At 35.7% G+C, this 15813-nt stretch overlaps 1 protein-coding gene across 1 annotated transcript; it reads left to right on the forward strand.

The window, feature by feature from the left end:
• The first annotated feature begins 1021 nt into the window (after window positions 1-1021).
• Window positions 1022-14897, forward strand: LOC107040111. Its single transcript, XM_015260058.1, has 2 exons — window positions 1022-2525; window positions 14667-14897. Exon 1 carries the CDS (start codon window positions 1531-1533, stop codon window positions 2212-2214), a length of 684 nt encoding a protein of 227 aa, XP_015115544.1. The 5' UTR covers window positions 1022-1530; the 3' UTR covers window positions 2215-2525; window positions 14667-14897.
• The last annotated feature ends 916 nt before the right edge of the window (window positions 14898-15813 follow it).

Genomic DNA, 15813 nt, shown 5'->3' on the forward strand with positions numbered 1-15813 from the left:
TTAATATTAATTAGTCGGCGAAGAAATCAACTGAAGAATATGAAGTAAACATTGAGTACAAGGAGGACAAAAGTACCCATCCGAACATGTCTCTGTGATAGCGGGACTGCTACTGCCGAGTTACTCAATTTTAATGATGAACACAAGATACTCTTTTTTTGTTTTTAAACTGACAGTAGATAGCCGGAGAACCCACGAGCTATTTAGCCTCCCGTACCACATCATAGGGTATAAGAAAATTCTTTATTATGAGTGAAATATTCACTCTTAAACAATAAGAGTGACAGATCTGGATTCTGCAAACAATTTGCAATCGAATGAAAAAAAAAAAAAAAATTGAAAAAAAAAAATTTGTCGGCTAGATTCATGGACTANATCTTGATTAATTAATTAAAAAAGACTCATTGACTCTTAAACGTTAAAAAGGGGTGTACAATAACCTGCTAACGAATTACAAACGATTCGATAGGGTCATTTGTTTGAAAATAGTTTTTTGTCGGCTAATAGTATACTGCTAGGTCCTGAAGATCACAAGATATGATAAAGATCTCCTGACAGACCTTACATTGCCAACAATACAACTACTGCCATCTGTTCACTTTCTGGGTAATCATAAAACCCCATCAATGTCAACCAACCTCCTCCGTCGGTCTCAACAAGTAGCTAGAATTTACCATATGTCTCTTAAAATTACAACCTGTCCAGGGCAGGTGCACTTACCACAGCAATACTCTATAACAGTCCCTTACCATATTCAGTCTCTGTAAAAAATTGAGAAAGCCGTCAGTACTCTTCAGATTTTTGAATGACGTGACATCGAATCGTCTCGAAATTCCTACTTTAATCTTGAAGACCCCACGATCGATAAAGACACGATGGAGCTATTGCTACTACTTTCAAAAGAGAGTTACCTTGGGGCACAACCATTCCTCGAGTTTACCCGAACATCCCCGAATAGAGTTGAAATCGTTCGATGGCAGTACTGCTTTTGTAGTCATCAAACTGTCTTGGTGGAGGGCGAGTTTCACCAACGGAGGTGTTCGATATCGGCGAGAAGAGTGGGGTATATCTCACTCACACACGTTCTACCCAGTATGAGACCTCGGGTGAAATACTAACCATGTTGTCTCGGCGGTCGGTCAATTGAATTCGGATTTTTGGTCGCTGTATAATTTCGATTGAACCATAATGACATTTTGCTACTATCACTCAGGTGACACGTGAAACTGTGAAAAACGTCTTTTAAAACATTGAACTTCTCATTGACTTTAGAAAATCTGCAAATGTAATTGAATTTTGCAACCTCTAATTCGTGATTTCCCTCATTGATATCTCGGTCAAAGTGAGAAACGTCAAATGAGATCGTGAACTAATGCTGGACCAGCTGCAATTTCCAGTGTTTAGTACTGTTGTATATTTGGAATTACGAGATTATTTGTTGTCTTAGAGTATAATCGCATGGTCCATTTCACCTCCTTCATTGAACGTAATTTGATTAACGAATTAAAAACATAAAAAAACATAAATGTCATGATGAAGGAGCTGGAACACAGTGAGGCCCCGGGCACCCGTACGCTCAAGTCTCTCCTTAAAAAACCTGGCCAGAGTAAACAGCGCACACACAAGAATCGCGTTGTAATTAACGAAAAATTGAATGAATTCTTTGCTGCTGATTACATAATCCTCATCAAAGAAGAGTGTTGTGCAGATTATGAAGAAGAGTGTGACTGTTGTTGTCAAGAGACTGAACTGATACGAGTGGGTAATTGCAAAGAGTGTAGAGCTGAATTGTCGAGGCATTTGGCAAGTGGAATTGATCCATATTATGGCATGAATAGACATGGACATATTGCTACTGATGATAATAATCGTGAAAAAAGTATTAATAGTGAAGAATCGCAGTATGAGGATGAGGAGGAAGAGGAGTATGAAGAAGAAATTGGTGATTATGAAGAGGAGGCTGACTCCTCGGAGGAGCCGGTAGTGGGAGAGTGTGGTGATAAAACACCTAGTAATTCACAGTCTCAGCAACAGGAAACTCTAAGTCCACCTGAGGGTTATAAGGATGTCTGCGACGAGGATAAACCCTACGAGGTGTTGGGCGATGAACAAATGTGTCTGGGAGCTATCTGCGGTGAGTGCAATTATCAACAGCGCGCCTTAGGTAAGTCGCCCGGTTCCTCAGGTTACTCTATGCTATTGGTTCTCCTTTGAATGGAAGGGGTCCCTCCTGTTGTGATGTATGTTTAGATTACAGGTATCGGAGAAGGGGAGACTGTAGATTATGGTAGGAAGTTCGGAGTTTCCGTCAGTTCATGAGGTATAATTGAGGGAAGAAGGAGAGTGAAAGAAGTGAGAAGTAGGGAGAAGTTCACTTGGTACAGGTGTTACTGGGGGACTCATTTCATACTTAAAGTGGGGAGGAATTTGGTCATTAAGAGAAGACCGTGGTGAAAACTAGAACTTGTCGAGTATTGAACAGATGACTGTTAAGGTTTATAATACAACGTATCAGTGCGAAAAAGGTATGAAAAATTATAGCTCCGAGATCTTTGAAGTTTGCAAGAGGTCCAAACAAGTAAAAATGTATCAAAGTCTACAAACACGTTGAAGTGCAGCAATCTTCACCTGATTTAGCTAAAAATTGAGTTACGCATAATTCAAATATGCACAAAAAAATATCACTACGAACAAATAAACTACGAGGATCATCTCTAGAACGCCCGACGATTCATGAGCGAAATATTTTGTTCCTATTTAAACTAGATATTTACCTACTAATTATAACATTCTTGAAGGTGTGGAAGCTATCATATCTCCACTTAGGTGATGCTTTTAGTTTAGATACTACCACGCAACTCGAATTTCCCTTCACCGTCCAGCAATTGGCCCATTCACCCTACCTGAGTAGTTAAATTGTTGCTTTGGCGCCGCATCTGGCAACTTTGAGTGCAGATTTTCCTTTTCTCTTCGACAAAGTGACTCTTTTCAAGAAAAATATGTAAAAATCCAGTTGAGACTTTCCTCCGTGCTATCCGGAAATGAATAATGATAATTCTAACGACAAACACATGAACTATTTGTTGAAACTTTTGGAAGAAGGAAATGAATTAAAAAGAAAAGAAAATATGAAAAAAATATTTTTGCATAGAATGGAGCGGAGCTCTACTTACCTTTCTAAAGATATTTTACGTAAGAAGAGTCACTTTAACGAAGCGAAAGACAATATCAATAATCAAGATAGGGGCAGGGGGTACAACGCGAAATTTCCAACTTTATTGGTGATCTTAGAACAGTTCCGATGACGTGAGCTTATTGTAATTATTCTCGATCGAAAGAACGGAACCTTTCAGTTGACAATACCTACTCGGACACTCGGTTTGCTCGCTCCGATGGCATCTGGGCTGGATTGGGTGTGACACATTAAGGGTCGAACCAATAATATCCTGACCAATTCCTATATTTCTGTTCATCCAACATCCAATACAGAAATGTCCGTGAGCTTTACCAGACTTCATTCTTTGGTTTCTATACTCAATTTCTTCTTTCTCTTGCACGAACCATATATGTAGGGTTCTCGGATTTTTTTCCCACCGAAAACATTCCCTGGAAAAAATTCCCCCGGAAAAATATCCCCCGTCAAAAATGCCCTTGGAAATAAATTCCCGGAATTAATTTTTCTTATGAATTCAAATGACGATCACACACACACACACTACCAATATCTCTCAATCGGCAAAAATACATGACAAAAAAAATCAAATTTTCCAATTCAATTTTCCTCTATAATCGATGAACCACAATTCAATCACATCAAATCCAAAAATCATCCTCATTTAATCAAATCCTAATTCATGAATGAAATAATATTGACAAACAATCATTCTTCAAAAAATTGTCTGACACACAGAAAACAATCTGCATTCAATACAACTTTCTCAATCATAAATAAATTACGTTACCACAAAAAATAAATAGTCAAGGGAACGAAATAATTTCCTCACATAATTTGAATTAATTTGTTATTCCTAAATTGCATCCATCACAAATAAATCATCAATGGCCTATCAAAATACACATTCAAAGCAGAACCAGATTTGCGGCATTCTTCAAAAAAACATCAAGGTCAGGATCATACTTTTCAACAACCTTCTTTAATCGCTCGTCATAATCCCGATACTTTTTCTTCTTTCAAGGGGATTCAAGCCCCCCTGCTGCTTGATACAACTTCACTTCATCCATACCTTGCTCATCCTTCAATAACTTTATAAATTTCCACAACGAACCATGTGAAACTTGTGCCCTCCCAGCAAAAGCATTATGCCACCCCTCAAGAGCATTAGTGATGCGTACTGTGTCCGTCTTTATTGTCTTTTGGAAAAAATTATTCGGGGAAAAAATTCGGGGAAATGTTTCGGGAGAAAATATTCCGGGGAAATTATTTCGGGGAAATTTTTCCGGGGAATTATTTAGGCGAGGGATTTTTTCCGAGGGAAAACAATCCGTTTACCTTTCTCTTCAACTTATGAGAGTTTCAGACGAAAGTAGAATTTTTATGTTTCATTTGGAAAATTAATTTTGGTTGCATTTTTCGATGCTCCTGAGTGGACAAGTCGGAGATATCTATATATTATTTTGGAAAGCATTCGCTATTCTTAGAAATTGTGCACGGTAATTCTGATTCAATGAAATTTTCATCCAGTTATAGCAAATAGTGTCCACTTTTTACGTTATGTCACGCGCTAAATATTACAGTTTTTTCCATTTGTCGAAGCTGTAAATATGACCTGTGGGGATAAATCACATGTCAATTTGAAGGTCCCGTCGAGGTCTTCAAATTGATACCCCATATCATCCATTGCATCCACCAGATCAATTGTTCTACGCGATAATATAACAATTTTAATGACAAGATTTGCTCGGTTTGTGTTCAAATCTGTAGAAATATATTATGCTCAGTTGAAAATATACTATTAAATTAACGTAAAAATTACCCCGTAATTATTAGATTGAGGATATTTTTCATTAACATATGTAGGTAGCCCGGTGGCTTGACGCAGTGGCCTTTGCAAATTCGTTGCCTCAGATGCGAAAGGTTCCGAGTTCAAATCCCGGCCGGGTAGAATGGTGCGATCTAACCATTTAAAGTGTTGATCATGATCACAGTATACCCTAACTGGATCGAAGCTGTATAAAATAACGATAAAAAAAACATGAGGCTTAAATTCAAAAATTGAATTTCAAAATGATTATGGTAAATTCGGCATGGTTTCAATTTTGTTATAGCTATCGGTCAAGTGAATGAAACTATTCATATACTAGTTCACGGGGTAGTTGATGTTATGCAACAGAAACTTCATGGGAGTAAGAATTGAAAAAATGACATATTGATCGCATGCAACCGGACTAGCGCGCGCAAAGCCCACGTTCCGCCTAGCTAAAACAAACAGGGGTGTGAGCCTATTCGACAGAAGGCATGCGACCGTTTCTTTTGGCGTTATTAGTCTTTTTCTTCTTTTCATTACTACCAATTCCATTGGTAGTAAGCCTCCTAATGAATCCGTTCCTCGTGCCTGTGACAAGCATATGCGTATGCCTGCTACAGATTTCCTCGTGCCTGTGACAGGCATATGCATATGCTTGTCACAGGCACGAGTAGTAGTACTTTGCATAATATAAGGATTTTAATGAAAAATCGGAAAAAGGGGAATATCTCGAACACGTTGTATTAACAGGTATAGATGTTTTGATTGATCTGGGTAGAGGACATCAAGACGAATATTTTGAAAGAAAGAATAAGTGGAATGGTTTGCGAAGGTTTAAAAATATTCAACATAATGAATTTTCAGAAAAAGTTGAATATCCCCGAAACTACTGGTGCGATTGAGCCCTTCTTCAATACAAACCTTTGTTAACATGGGAGGAAGATGCTTTCCAAATTTCAAGTCGATATCTCGATTTTTGCACACGTTAGCCCGCGTAAAAGGATTTTAATGAAAAAACAGAAAAAGGGAAATATCTCGAATACTTTGTATGGACAGGTATATATGTTTTGATTGATCTGGGTAGAGGACATCAAAACGAATATTTTGAGAAAAAATAAGTCTGAATCGGTCCAATAATTTTAAAGATATTCGTGAAAAACCATTTAAAAACGAATTAGCTTTATCTCAAAAACTACTTGACCGATCGGGCTGCAATGGTGCACAGAGTTAGTCCTCATTAAGATCTATGATCTGACAAAATTTCTACTTTTTTTGAATTATTTTGGCCACTTAATTACTCAATTTTCTAAAAATTGGCCATCGGGAAGGTGGCGGTGGACATATTCACATACAGACATGGTCGCCAAACTTCGTATTGTTACGTTTCAGACCATTCTACATCATTTCCAGTGAAAATTAGAAAATTTGAAAATCGGACGATTACAAAGCTTCCATTCGGAAGCAAAAAAAAAAACAAATTTATAAATTTTCAGCCGAATAATGCGAAAACAGTTGAGACAATTTTGCTCAGTATCCAATCAAAATCAAATGATTCTGATCTAATCCAATAATTCTACGGGTCATAAAACATTGTTAAATCATGCGAATTCCAGTTTTGATTTTCTGGTTAATTATACTAACTTCCTTTGGGTCGAGAAGATAAAAATATTTTTCACCTCTGAAACCGAAAATTTCGTCAAAATCAAAGAAAATAACTTTACGTAGCAAAAAACTATGACTGTACCTAATAAAAAACTAAGAGAAAAGTGTTGTGTTTGAGAATTATTAAAATAAATAAATATTTTTAAAATAAGAATAGTCCGGCAAACCGAGTGAACAAAACGCTCGATTCATCAGTCTCAAACGTGGATTCACCCATGGAATGCAGTGATCCATATTCGAAATGCTGCAAAGTCAGCATAAAATTTTCCTCAATCGAGCGTTGACCGAACACTCGATGCCATACAAAATTAGTCTCATTCTAGCAACAACAACGATCATACCAAAGGGCGAACTCCTCGGTATTGTCGAATGCTTGGTCGGTATCAGTTATATTCCTGCCCGACGCTTATTCTTCAAATCGAATATCGGTGATTTTATTGGTTTACGGTTTGTTGGATGAAACGAAGTCATTGTGATGTGCAGTTGATTATCATCTGAACTGAAAATCTAAATTATTACCTAGTTAACTATAGAAAGTTCTCCAAATACTTATTTGAGGAACTTATGAGAATTGTGAAATCAGTGAAATAATATTCATAGTCAAAGATAAGACTACATTTGGATTGCAAGCTGGTTCGTGCAAAACTTCTAATAACATGATTATTCCGGCCTTGATCTCAAATTAATATTGTTTCATACGAAAATCCATTCATAACTCATTTGATCTGTCTCTCACTCTTAAAATTTCAACTGTTCGAATTTATGTATATCGAAACCCCGAAAGATTTGTTATTAAATTCTTTTCTCATTATTGGATTTTCTCTAATTATCTTTGAATTTCATCCTGATCACCTTTTGATTAGTTATTCGATTTGAGAAAGCTATCGAGATAAGTAGTATCAAAGACTGAACGGTAAGTGGAGATGTGCCTAGCACTTCAAAGTTTAATAAGTATCCACTAAATAAAAATATTATTTTGTTGCCTACAAGGTTGTGTTCGATTTATGACAATAAATAAATCCCAATTCACCCGGACCCAACAAAATTGGTGTCAGAAGTGGGATAGCTATCCTGCACTGTCGTTTTCAGTCTTTCGTAGATTGAATAGAAATTTTTTTTTTATTTCCAAATTTGATATTCAAAATTTTCAAAATCAACTCAATTTTCGAAAACAATTGCTTTTTTAATTGACTTTCAAATTCCCAATTGATTATCGACTTCTTCTCTTTTATTCAAAAAGTATTTGAAGGCGTGATAATAAAGTTCTTGACGTGTCAAATTTCAAGAGTTCATTACACTTCAAACTTATGTGATGGGACACTTTCTCCTTTCTTCGTCCGGCTTCATTTACTGATACTGAAATTTTCAATATATAAAGTCCCACTTTGGGTTGTCAAAATTATGTTTTTAATTTTTTCCCCTGTAGAAAAATCCGTGTCCGTAACCGAGGATTACCCATTGGTTTTTGCGTCAATTCGCGGATTCCTGTTCGGCGTAGCATACACATGGTATCCTCATTCGAAATCTTATTAAATAAGCTTCAAATTGCCGCCTGATTCATCCAAATCCGACCATTTTTCATTGACTTACAAGAGTTTTAGGCAAAAAATGAATTTTTATGGTTTACTTGAAAAATTAAATTTGGAAAGATTTGTTGGTACTTCTAAGCAGACTAGACGGGAATATTCATACATCATTTGCTCCAATTTTCTTCGATTTATTGCAGATTATTTCAATTTTTTTCGTTATGTCACATCTAAAAAATGACAGTTTTTACTATTTATCGAGGCCTTAGACTTGACCAACGGGGATTTATCATATGTCACTTTGAAGGTCTCATCGAGATCTCCAAATTCATATACTATATTATTGACCCCATTATCTAGGTTAATTGTTGTAAGCGATAATGTAGCGATTTTACCATGTCACGTTATAAAAATCTCCATGTTTTTCCTTTGAATGGCCAAATTCACTCGTTTTGAGTTGAAATATGTAAAGATATTTCATAATTATTTGAAAATATATTTAATTACCCAGGAATTGACTTCTGATTTACTCAATTATCTTCATTTTTCATTCACTTATGAGGGTTTTTAGGCAAAAAATTGAATTGTTATGGTTGACCCTAAAAATTGAGTTTGGTTGGAGTTTTCGGTACTTCTAAGTGGACTAAACGGGAGTATTCATCCACCATTTTGAAGTGCATTTTATGTTCTCCAAAATTATGTATGATAAATATCATATAATCCAATTTTCATTGAGTTATTGCAGACTATTTCCATTTTTTCCGTTATGTCACACCTCAAAAATGACAGTTTTTACTATTTATGGAAGCCTTAGACTTGACCATCGGGGATTTATCATATGTCCGTTTGAAGGTCTCATCGAGATCTTCAAATAAATAACCTATATTATCTGCCCCATCACCTAAATCAATTGTTATACGCGATAATGTAGCGATTTTAGCATGTCACACTGAAAATTCCGTGTTTTTCCTCTTAAATAGCAAGATTTGCTTAGTTTGTGTTGGAATCTGGGAAGATATCTCATTCTTAGGTCAAAACATATCAAATTATCTTGGAATTGATTCTTGATTTATCCAATTATCTCCATTTTTCCTCTAACTTTGAGAGTTTTTACACGAAAATTGAATTTTTATGGTTTACTCTAAAAATTCATTTCGGTTGGGGATTTTGGTACTTCTGTGTGGACTGGATGGGAATATCCATATATAGTTTTACAGGGCATTGTATATTCTTTGAAATGGTGTATGATAAATCTAATTTACTTCAATTTTCATTGAGTTATTGCAGATTATTTCCATTTTTCACGTTATGTCACACCTTAAAAATGACAGTTTTTACCATTTATCGAGGCCTTCGACTTGACCAACGGGGATTTATCATATATCAATTCGAAGGTCTCATCGAGATCTTCAAATTGATATCCTATATTATCTGCTCCATCACCTGAATCAATTGTTATAAGCGATAATGTAGCGATTTTAGCACGTCACATTTTGAAAATTCCGTGTTTTTCCTCCTAAATAGCAAGATTTGCTTGGTTTCTATTAGAATATATGAAGATATCCCATACTTTCAAAATTATGTATCATTTTTATTCATTCCGTTCACTTGATCCATTGTTATAGATAATTATGTTTCGAATTTGGCATGTCACAAATTGAAAATTTCACATTTCCTCATCGTTTTGTTCTCAATTATTATTTTCTGACTTGATTATCAGTAGAAATCGCATATCAGTTGTGNAAGATATCCCATACTTTCAAAATTATGTATCATTTTTATTCATTCCGTTCACTTGATCCATTGTTATAGATAATTATGTTTCGAATTTGGCATGTCACAAATTGAAAATTTCACATTTCCTCATCGTTTTGTTCTCAATTATTATTTTCTGACTTGATTATCAGTAGAAATCGCATATCAGTTGTGAAGCTCATTTTTCGCAGACTCATGAGATTTTTTGGCAAACATTTATTCCTTCATGGGTTATTCAAAAATTCAAATTGCGATGGATTTTTCTAGCGTTTTAAGTCGAAACAGCGGGGAAATCAATAGGTCATCCTTTGAGGGCATTTTTCGTTCTTCCAATCGTGACGATGCGAGTTGTATGCTATATGGTGTATGTGTCAGATTTTGTAAGTCACAAATTGCAAAGTTGTTATTTCAGTGTTTTGTCCCGAGATGGTGTCTTTCTCGTAGAATAACTCATAGAAATTCTATGTCCGACATGAAGCTCATTGAATAAGCTCCAAATTGAGAGATTAACCACTTTATTGCGGCCATTTTTCGCAGACTTATGAAAGTTTTAGGCGAAAATGGCTATTTCTATTGAAAAAAAAATCACTATGACTTGTTTGGATATACTCAATCCAAATTAATGAAATCTACTTGGCATGATTCTTGATTTAAATAAATCTTAATCGGTTCAATTAGGGGCTTGATATTCGATTTGAATCAAGAATTTTTTTCTGTGTTTAGACATTATATCGGTTCCATTCGCTGGGATCATTGCAATTTTGATGTAGTTTCTTATTGGTGCAGTTGTCAAGTGAGTTCGATCAGTCGATGCAATCAAGAATTTGACTCAAGAATTCAAGATTGAAGAACAGATACAAATATTTGCATCACTTCTTTAGTGTCGAATTCAGCATCAGAACCACGCAGCCTAACTAGCGCGCGCGTCTTGCCTAGTCTATTCAAATTTGATCCTATCAAAATGGTTAAGTACTCCAAGGCACGCTTAATAGCGCCTACATTTGACAATATTCCTTATTTTTGTGGATGTACACATTTTTGAATAACTATGACTCGAAGTTTCATAGATTTATCGCAGCTGTATTAGACAAGATTGACGATCTGGTTTCATCATATGTAAGATTATCATCTTATTCCGTTCGTGATATTCTCAGTGACTTACGCGAAATATATGGAAAATCTTATCACTCGAATATTTATATCGATTTGATTGATGCATCTCATCCGCGTAAACACGAGAATTTACCTGATTTTGTACTCCAAGAATTAGTACGGCACGTGAAAAATTATATGAAATTTGATCCCTCAGAGTAATTTGGGATCACACCGGTAACTTTAGAACATTATTATATTGGAAGACTCAGAATTATTCTTCCGAAATATTATGCGGATTATTATGATCCCCGCTAGGTCAGATCTTTTTGTGAGGCTCATTCTCGAATTTTGAAAGCTTTTCACAAAATCAACTTTCATCGGAGTCATTTTAATCTCTTTGATCGCCACGGAGGTATCGATATTATTAATGACAATGCCAGTAAACGCACAAAGCCTCAAACTTCAATTCAGAATGAGGAATTAAACCAATCACAGAAGGTTTCTCACCCAAATAAAAATTTTCACGAAAACGAAGATCTCGATACGCTGGATGGCATTCAATTTTTGTTTGAGTCAAATGAAAACCTTTATAGATCACTCAACTACGCAAAAATATTCTTTCACCTCAAATTTTTGAGGGTCTGCAAGAAGAGTTATTTCAAACATGTCATGCGACACCGAGCATACAACCTTCTTTAAATTCAGTCGTTGTACAGCAAAGCGCACTTTATCCAAAGATCAAGTAGAAAATCGAATTATTGCAGCTGATAAAGCAGTAGAAAGTTCCATCACTACAGTTACAGGGGGGGGGGAGTCCTTTCACATTTTATTCTCGACAGCGATCATCATAATGAACATCAAAATATATCTCAAGCTAACCACAAATTATTTGACTCATTCGTAGTGAACGTGTCCTCTGATTTTTCTGAATTACGTGAATTTATAACACTACGAAATTTCGATCCCTCATCTAAAATTTCATGGGGTCATTCGACATTATCGAAAGAAACCATAATCCATTTAGAGCCCAAAATCTCGGTTGATCGATCAATCTTTTGCAAAATTAATTCTGAAGTCGATAAATCAGGAACTCTATCGACTATTCAACACTCTTCAAAATTAATCACGAATAAAAACTTCGAGCTATCATGCACAAATTTTGGAGACTCCGGTACGTTAAATTGGATTTTCTTCAAAAACGCTGACGAATCGACTGCCTAATGTGATGTCCAAAAATTCTAAATATTGAGTTTCTTGTCATTTTTACCTCAAAATTATTTTATCAAATTAATAAATCTAAACTGTGACGAAAGACAGAAAGTCCGAAGCAAAACTGGAGCGCTTGCGATAAGAGTTTCTTCACACCGGTGAGTGAATTCCTCAATGCAAGCGTTCGTTACATACCGGACTATGAACCTTGCCTAAGAAATCGTACTCAAATTTCTGAATCAGCAGGTCGATTCCCTTAGAATAAAAAATGGGAAAAATCACGCCATAATTTCCACCAATCAAAAACCGAATTGTGGAACCCCCAAAAGTCGAACAGCTCCCAAAACCCACCAAAATAACAATCTAGAAACAACTGCAGAGCTGTGAGTTACCTTGGTGGAAATCAATTTCGGAATAGATCTGTTGCTTCAACCTCCCAAGTAATAATTCGCATAGAGTCGATATTACGCGTGGTGACTATCGAATAATATTAAGATAGTGATCGGTTAGAAGTACACAGGAATAAACATTCTTTAATCGAAAGTAGTGATATTTTTTGCATTGTAAGAGGACTGAATTATAGTTACGTGGCTGTGGATATTCTCAAATCCAAAATTCGTCAAATACAATTTTGTAAACTCGAGTGGATGAACGTGATTTAGTGAGAAGTAACCATAACAGTTTCAAGAGAGATTTTGAATAGTGGTAGTGAAAGACTGCTAAATCCGCCGAAGGATCCACCTCTACGGGCTATGTGGTAACCAACATAAAATAACAACTAAGGAATATAAAACGAAATCCATAATCATCATACGTGAGTAATTGAAAACAACAGCAAACATTGTATTCTCACACCTTCACCAACTTACAAAGGACTTCCAAGGATAGAAATAATAAATTCAAATCAACCTTTTATTATCAAACAAAATTGGAAATTAAATTATTTTCGTAACGTTGATTTAAAATTTGAAACTACACGATTGTATTTCACGAAAGAAGGCCAGGAATATATTTTATTTCTTTTGAATATAAAATTCAATACGAAATCTTTTGATAATCAATCCTATTCTATCCTTCATAATCCTGAATCCCATTCATGAATTATTCATATCCATTCAATCAGGGTAAGAGAGAAAAAGAAACTTAGCGTCATCCAATTAAACAAAAGGTAGAACATAATGAAAATTCTCTATTCGAAATTTCAGTCAATAATATTTTACTATAAAAATTCTAGCCCTTGTTCACGGAATTTTAACCTCTTTATTTAAAAGTGGTCCTCCGACGCTGATAACGTCTCCGGACATAACACTAAACTCACGAGACTGACAGAGGACAATGAACCTGAAACCGGAGACATTCTAAATAATTTTGCTTATAAATACGATTCTATCAACTCAAATGAGATCTCATGGGATTATCCGATGTTTAAACCTAAAAAGTCAATCATTGTAAATCTTACTTATCTTAACGATCGTTTTACTCGTCACTATATTCCTTACAACTTCAATGACGAAATTTGTTTACAAAATTTAAACCGAGTCGGACATGATCATAACACATTTTGTATAAATACAAATGGAAAATCCTCTCCACTACTCGAAATTTGGATGAATGCTTCAGACCGTCATATAATATTTTTCGGAATTCTAACGAATGGTATAAAACCTCTCTCGACACTCCAGTCAGACATTCTACTCTGAATGCCAGATTTATTGATAATCTTTTTGATCTTACTCATAGACACAATAACAGTGACCCAGTAATCATTCCACAAAATCTTGATCACAACTTGACGAATTACGATGTGGGTAAATTAGCAAAAGCAACCTCGATAATGAGTAGGTTATCCCAATTTAATACTCATAATCCTAACGATTCACTGTATAATCCAATTCCACTCGCCATTACCACTCTTCGCACTTTCGACCATGGCTTACTCTTATTGATTTTCCATGAATTACCTGGATCAAAAGGAATCACGATGAAATTTTCTACTGTCAAAAACTAATCGTTTGTAATGGTGACAGTTAAATTGAATTGCTTACCGGAGGCGATTCATTCATAATTATTCATACCTGATAATAAAAATAAATAAAAAATTTCTTCCATCTGTTTCGATCTCTCTCCTAATAATTTACCCACTTGAAAATATTCTCTAACTACTAAAATAATCCACATTACATCAGTGCAAATCTCTTTCATTCATGTGAGGTCTATACTAAAATCCATCAGATGAGTCAGTGGCCAAAATAATTGATATCTTATTCCACTTTCGACCTAGAACTTTGAAATTATGTACAGTTAAACCAAGCCAGATGTCAGTTTCAATGACAACGAGTGAGCGAATAATAATAATCTATATTATGGTGAAAATAACAACAGCACTATGAATCGCTGAGTCGAGAACCACACTATAATCTCCGATGCTTCACAGGAACATTCCCGATCGAGACAAGCAGGAGACAACAACTATGTTCCAGACTGCAGAACAACCCTATTCGTACGACCTATACCTGGCAGATGTCATCAGCCACTCCCGATTAAGCTCCAGACCAACCAACACCAACCGGAGACAAGTCTCTTATGCAACTCGTACGAGGGGGACGTAATTACTGTACCCAAGACCTAGCTGCTGCCCGTATCGAGAACGGTACCTCGTCTAACATCGGAGCTATCGTCAACTCACATCAGTCAAAAGAATTCTTATCTTCTTTATCACTACTCATTTGTAATTTTTCATATTCTTCAACATGACGTCAACTTCTAACCATCTCTCTAGTCAAGATAGAATTAATTATTATCCAATTCAGACAGAATTAATTATTATTACTATCATTCATTATTTGTTTAGGATAACGTTGATTTAGATTATATCTTGATAGGAACAGTGAGAGAGAGAATTCAGCGAAACCGTCCAGCAAATTTGATGGAATCCAAATTTTCAATATGAGAAGTCCTTGTCGAGAGATCACGCATCCAATGACATTCATTCAATACCCTCTCAGCATTCATTCTCTCTTGTCGTTAAATTCATTTGCAATTAGCAATCTCGCCTACCCCTTTCCCACAGACTGATGATACTTGGAGCTCAAGAATGTATTCGTGAGCAAAAATTCGAACAGTAACAAGCTGACCCAACTAAGGCTAGGTATGCGAAGACATTGCCCCGTTGGCACGACAGAACTAAGACATCTTAATGAAACTCTGTCCAAATCTGAACTATATGCAGTTGAAGCCAACGAATGATAACTTCAACTTTTCCATTAGGCGATAGGTATGGCCAGCACAACGCTGCCGCCGTTTCATCGGCAGTTCAACTTTTCGAATAATAATGAAGTCGTATAAAAGTCAATTAGTCGGATAATCCTGCTATCCAAATCCATTCCGCAGTACAATCAATGATTCTCCATGATTCAGATAACCCTTACCCTCCCTTGTTTAAAATCATAATAATAAACATTTGAGAAATGAATTGAAACTACAAGAGAGGCAGTAAAGTTACACCAGAAAATGAAGGCCCATCAGAACTGTAACAAAACTCTCAGGAGTATTGGGAAATTGAAATATAAAATTTATGTCGA

The sequence above is a fragment of the Diachasma alloeum genome, unplaced genomic scaffold (genome assembly GCF_001412515.2).
Source record: "Diachasma alloeum isolate Michigan unplaced genomic scaffold, Dall2.0 Dall_scaffold_00318, whole genome shotgun sequence".
Lineage (NCBI taxonomy): Eukaryota > Metazoa > Arthropoda > Insecta > Hymenoptera > Braconidae > Diachasma > Diachasma alloeum.

Coding starts and splice junctions, on each gene's coding strand:
- LOC107040111 (XM_015260058.1), top strand. CDS start 1,531: ATGATGAAGGAGCTGGAACACAGTGAGGCCCCGGGCACCCGTACGCTC.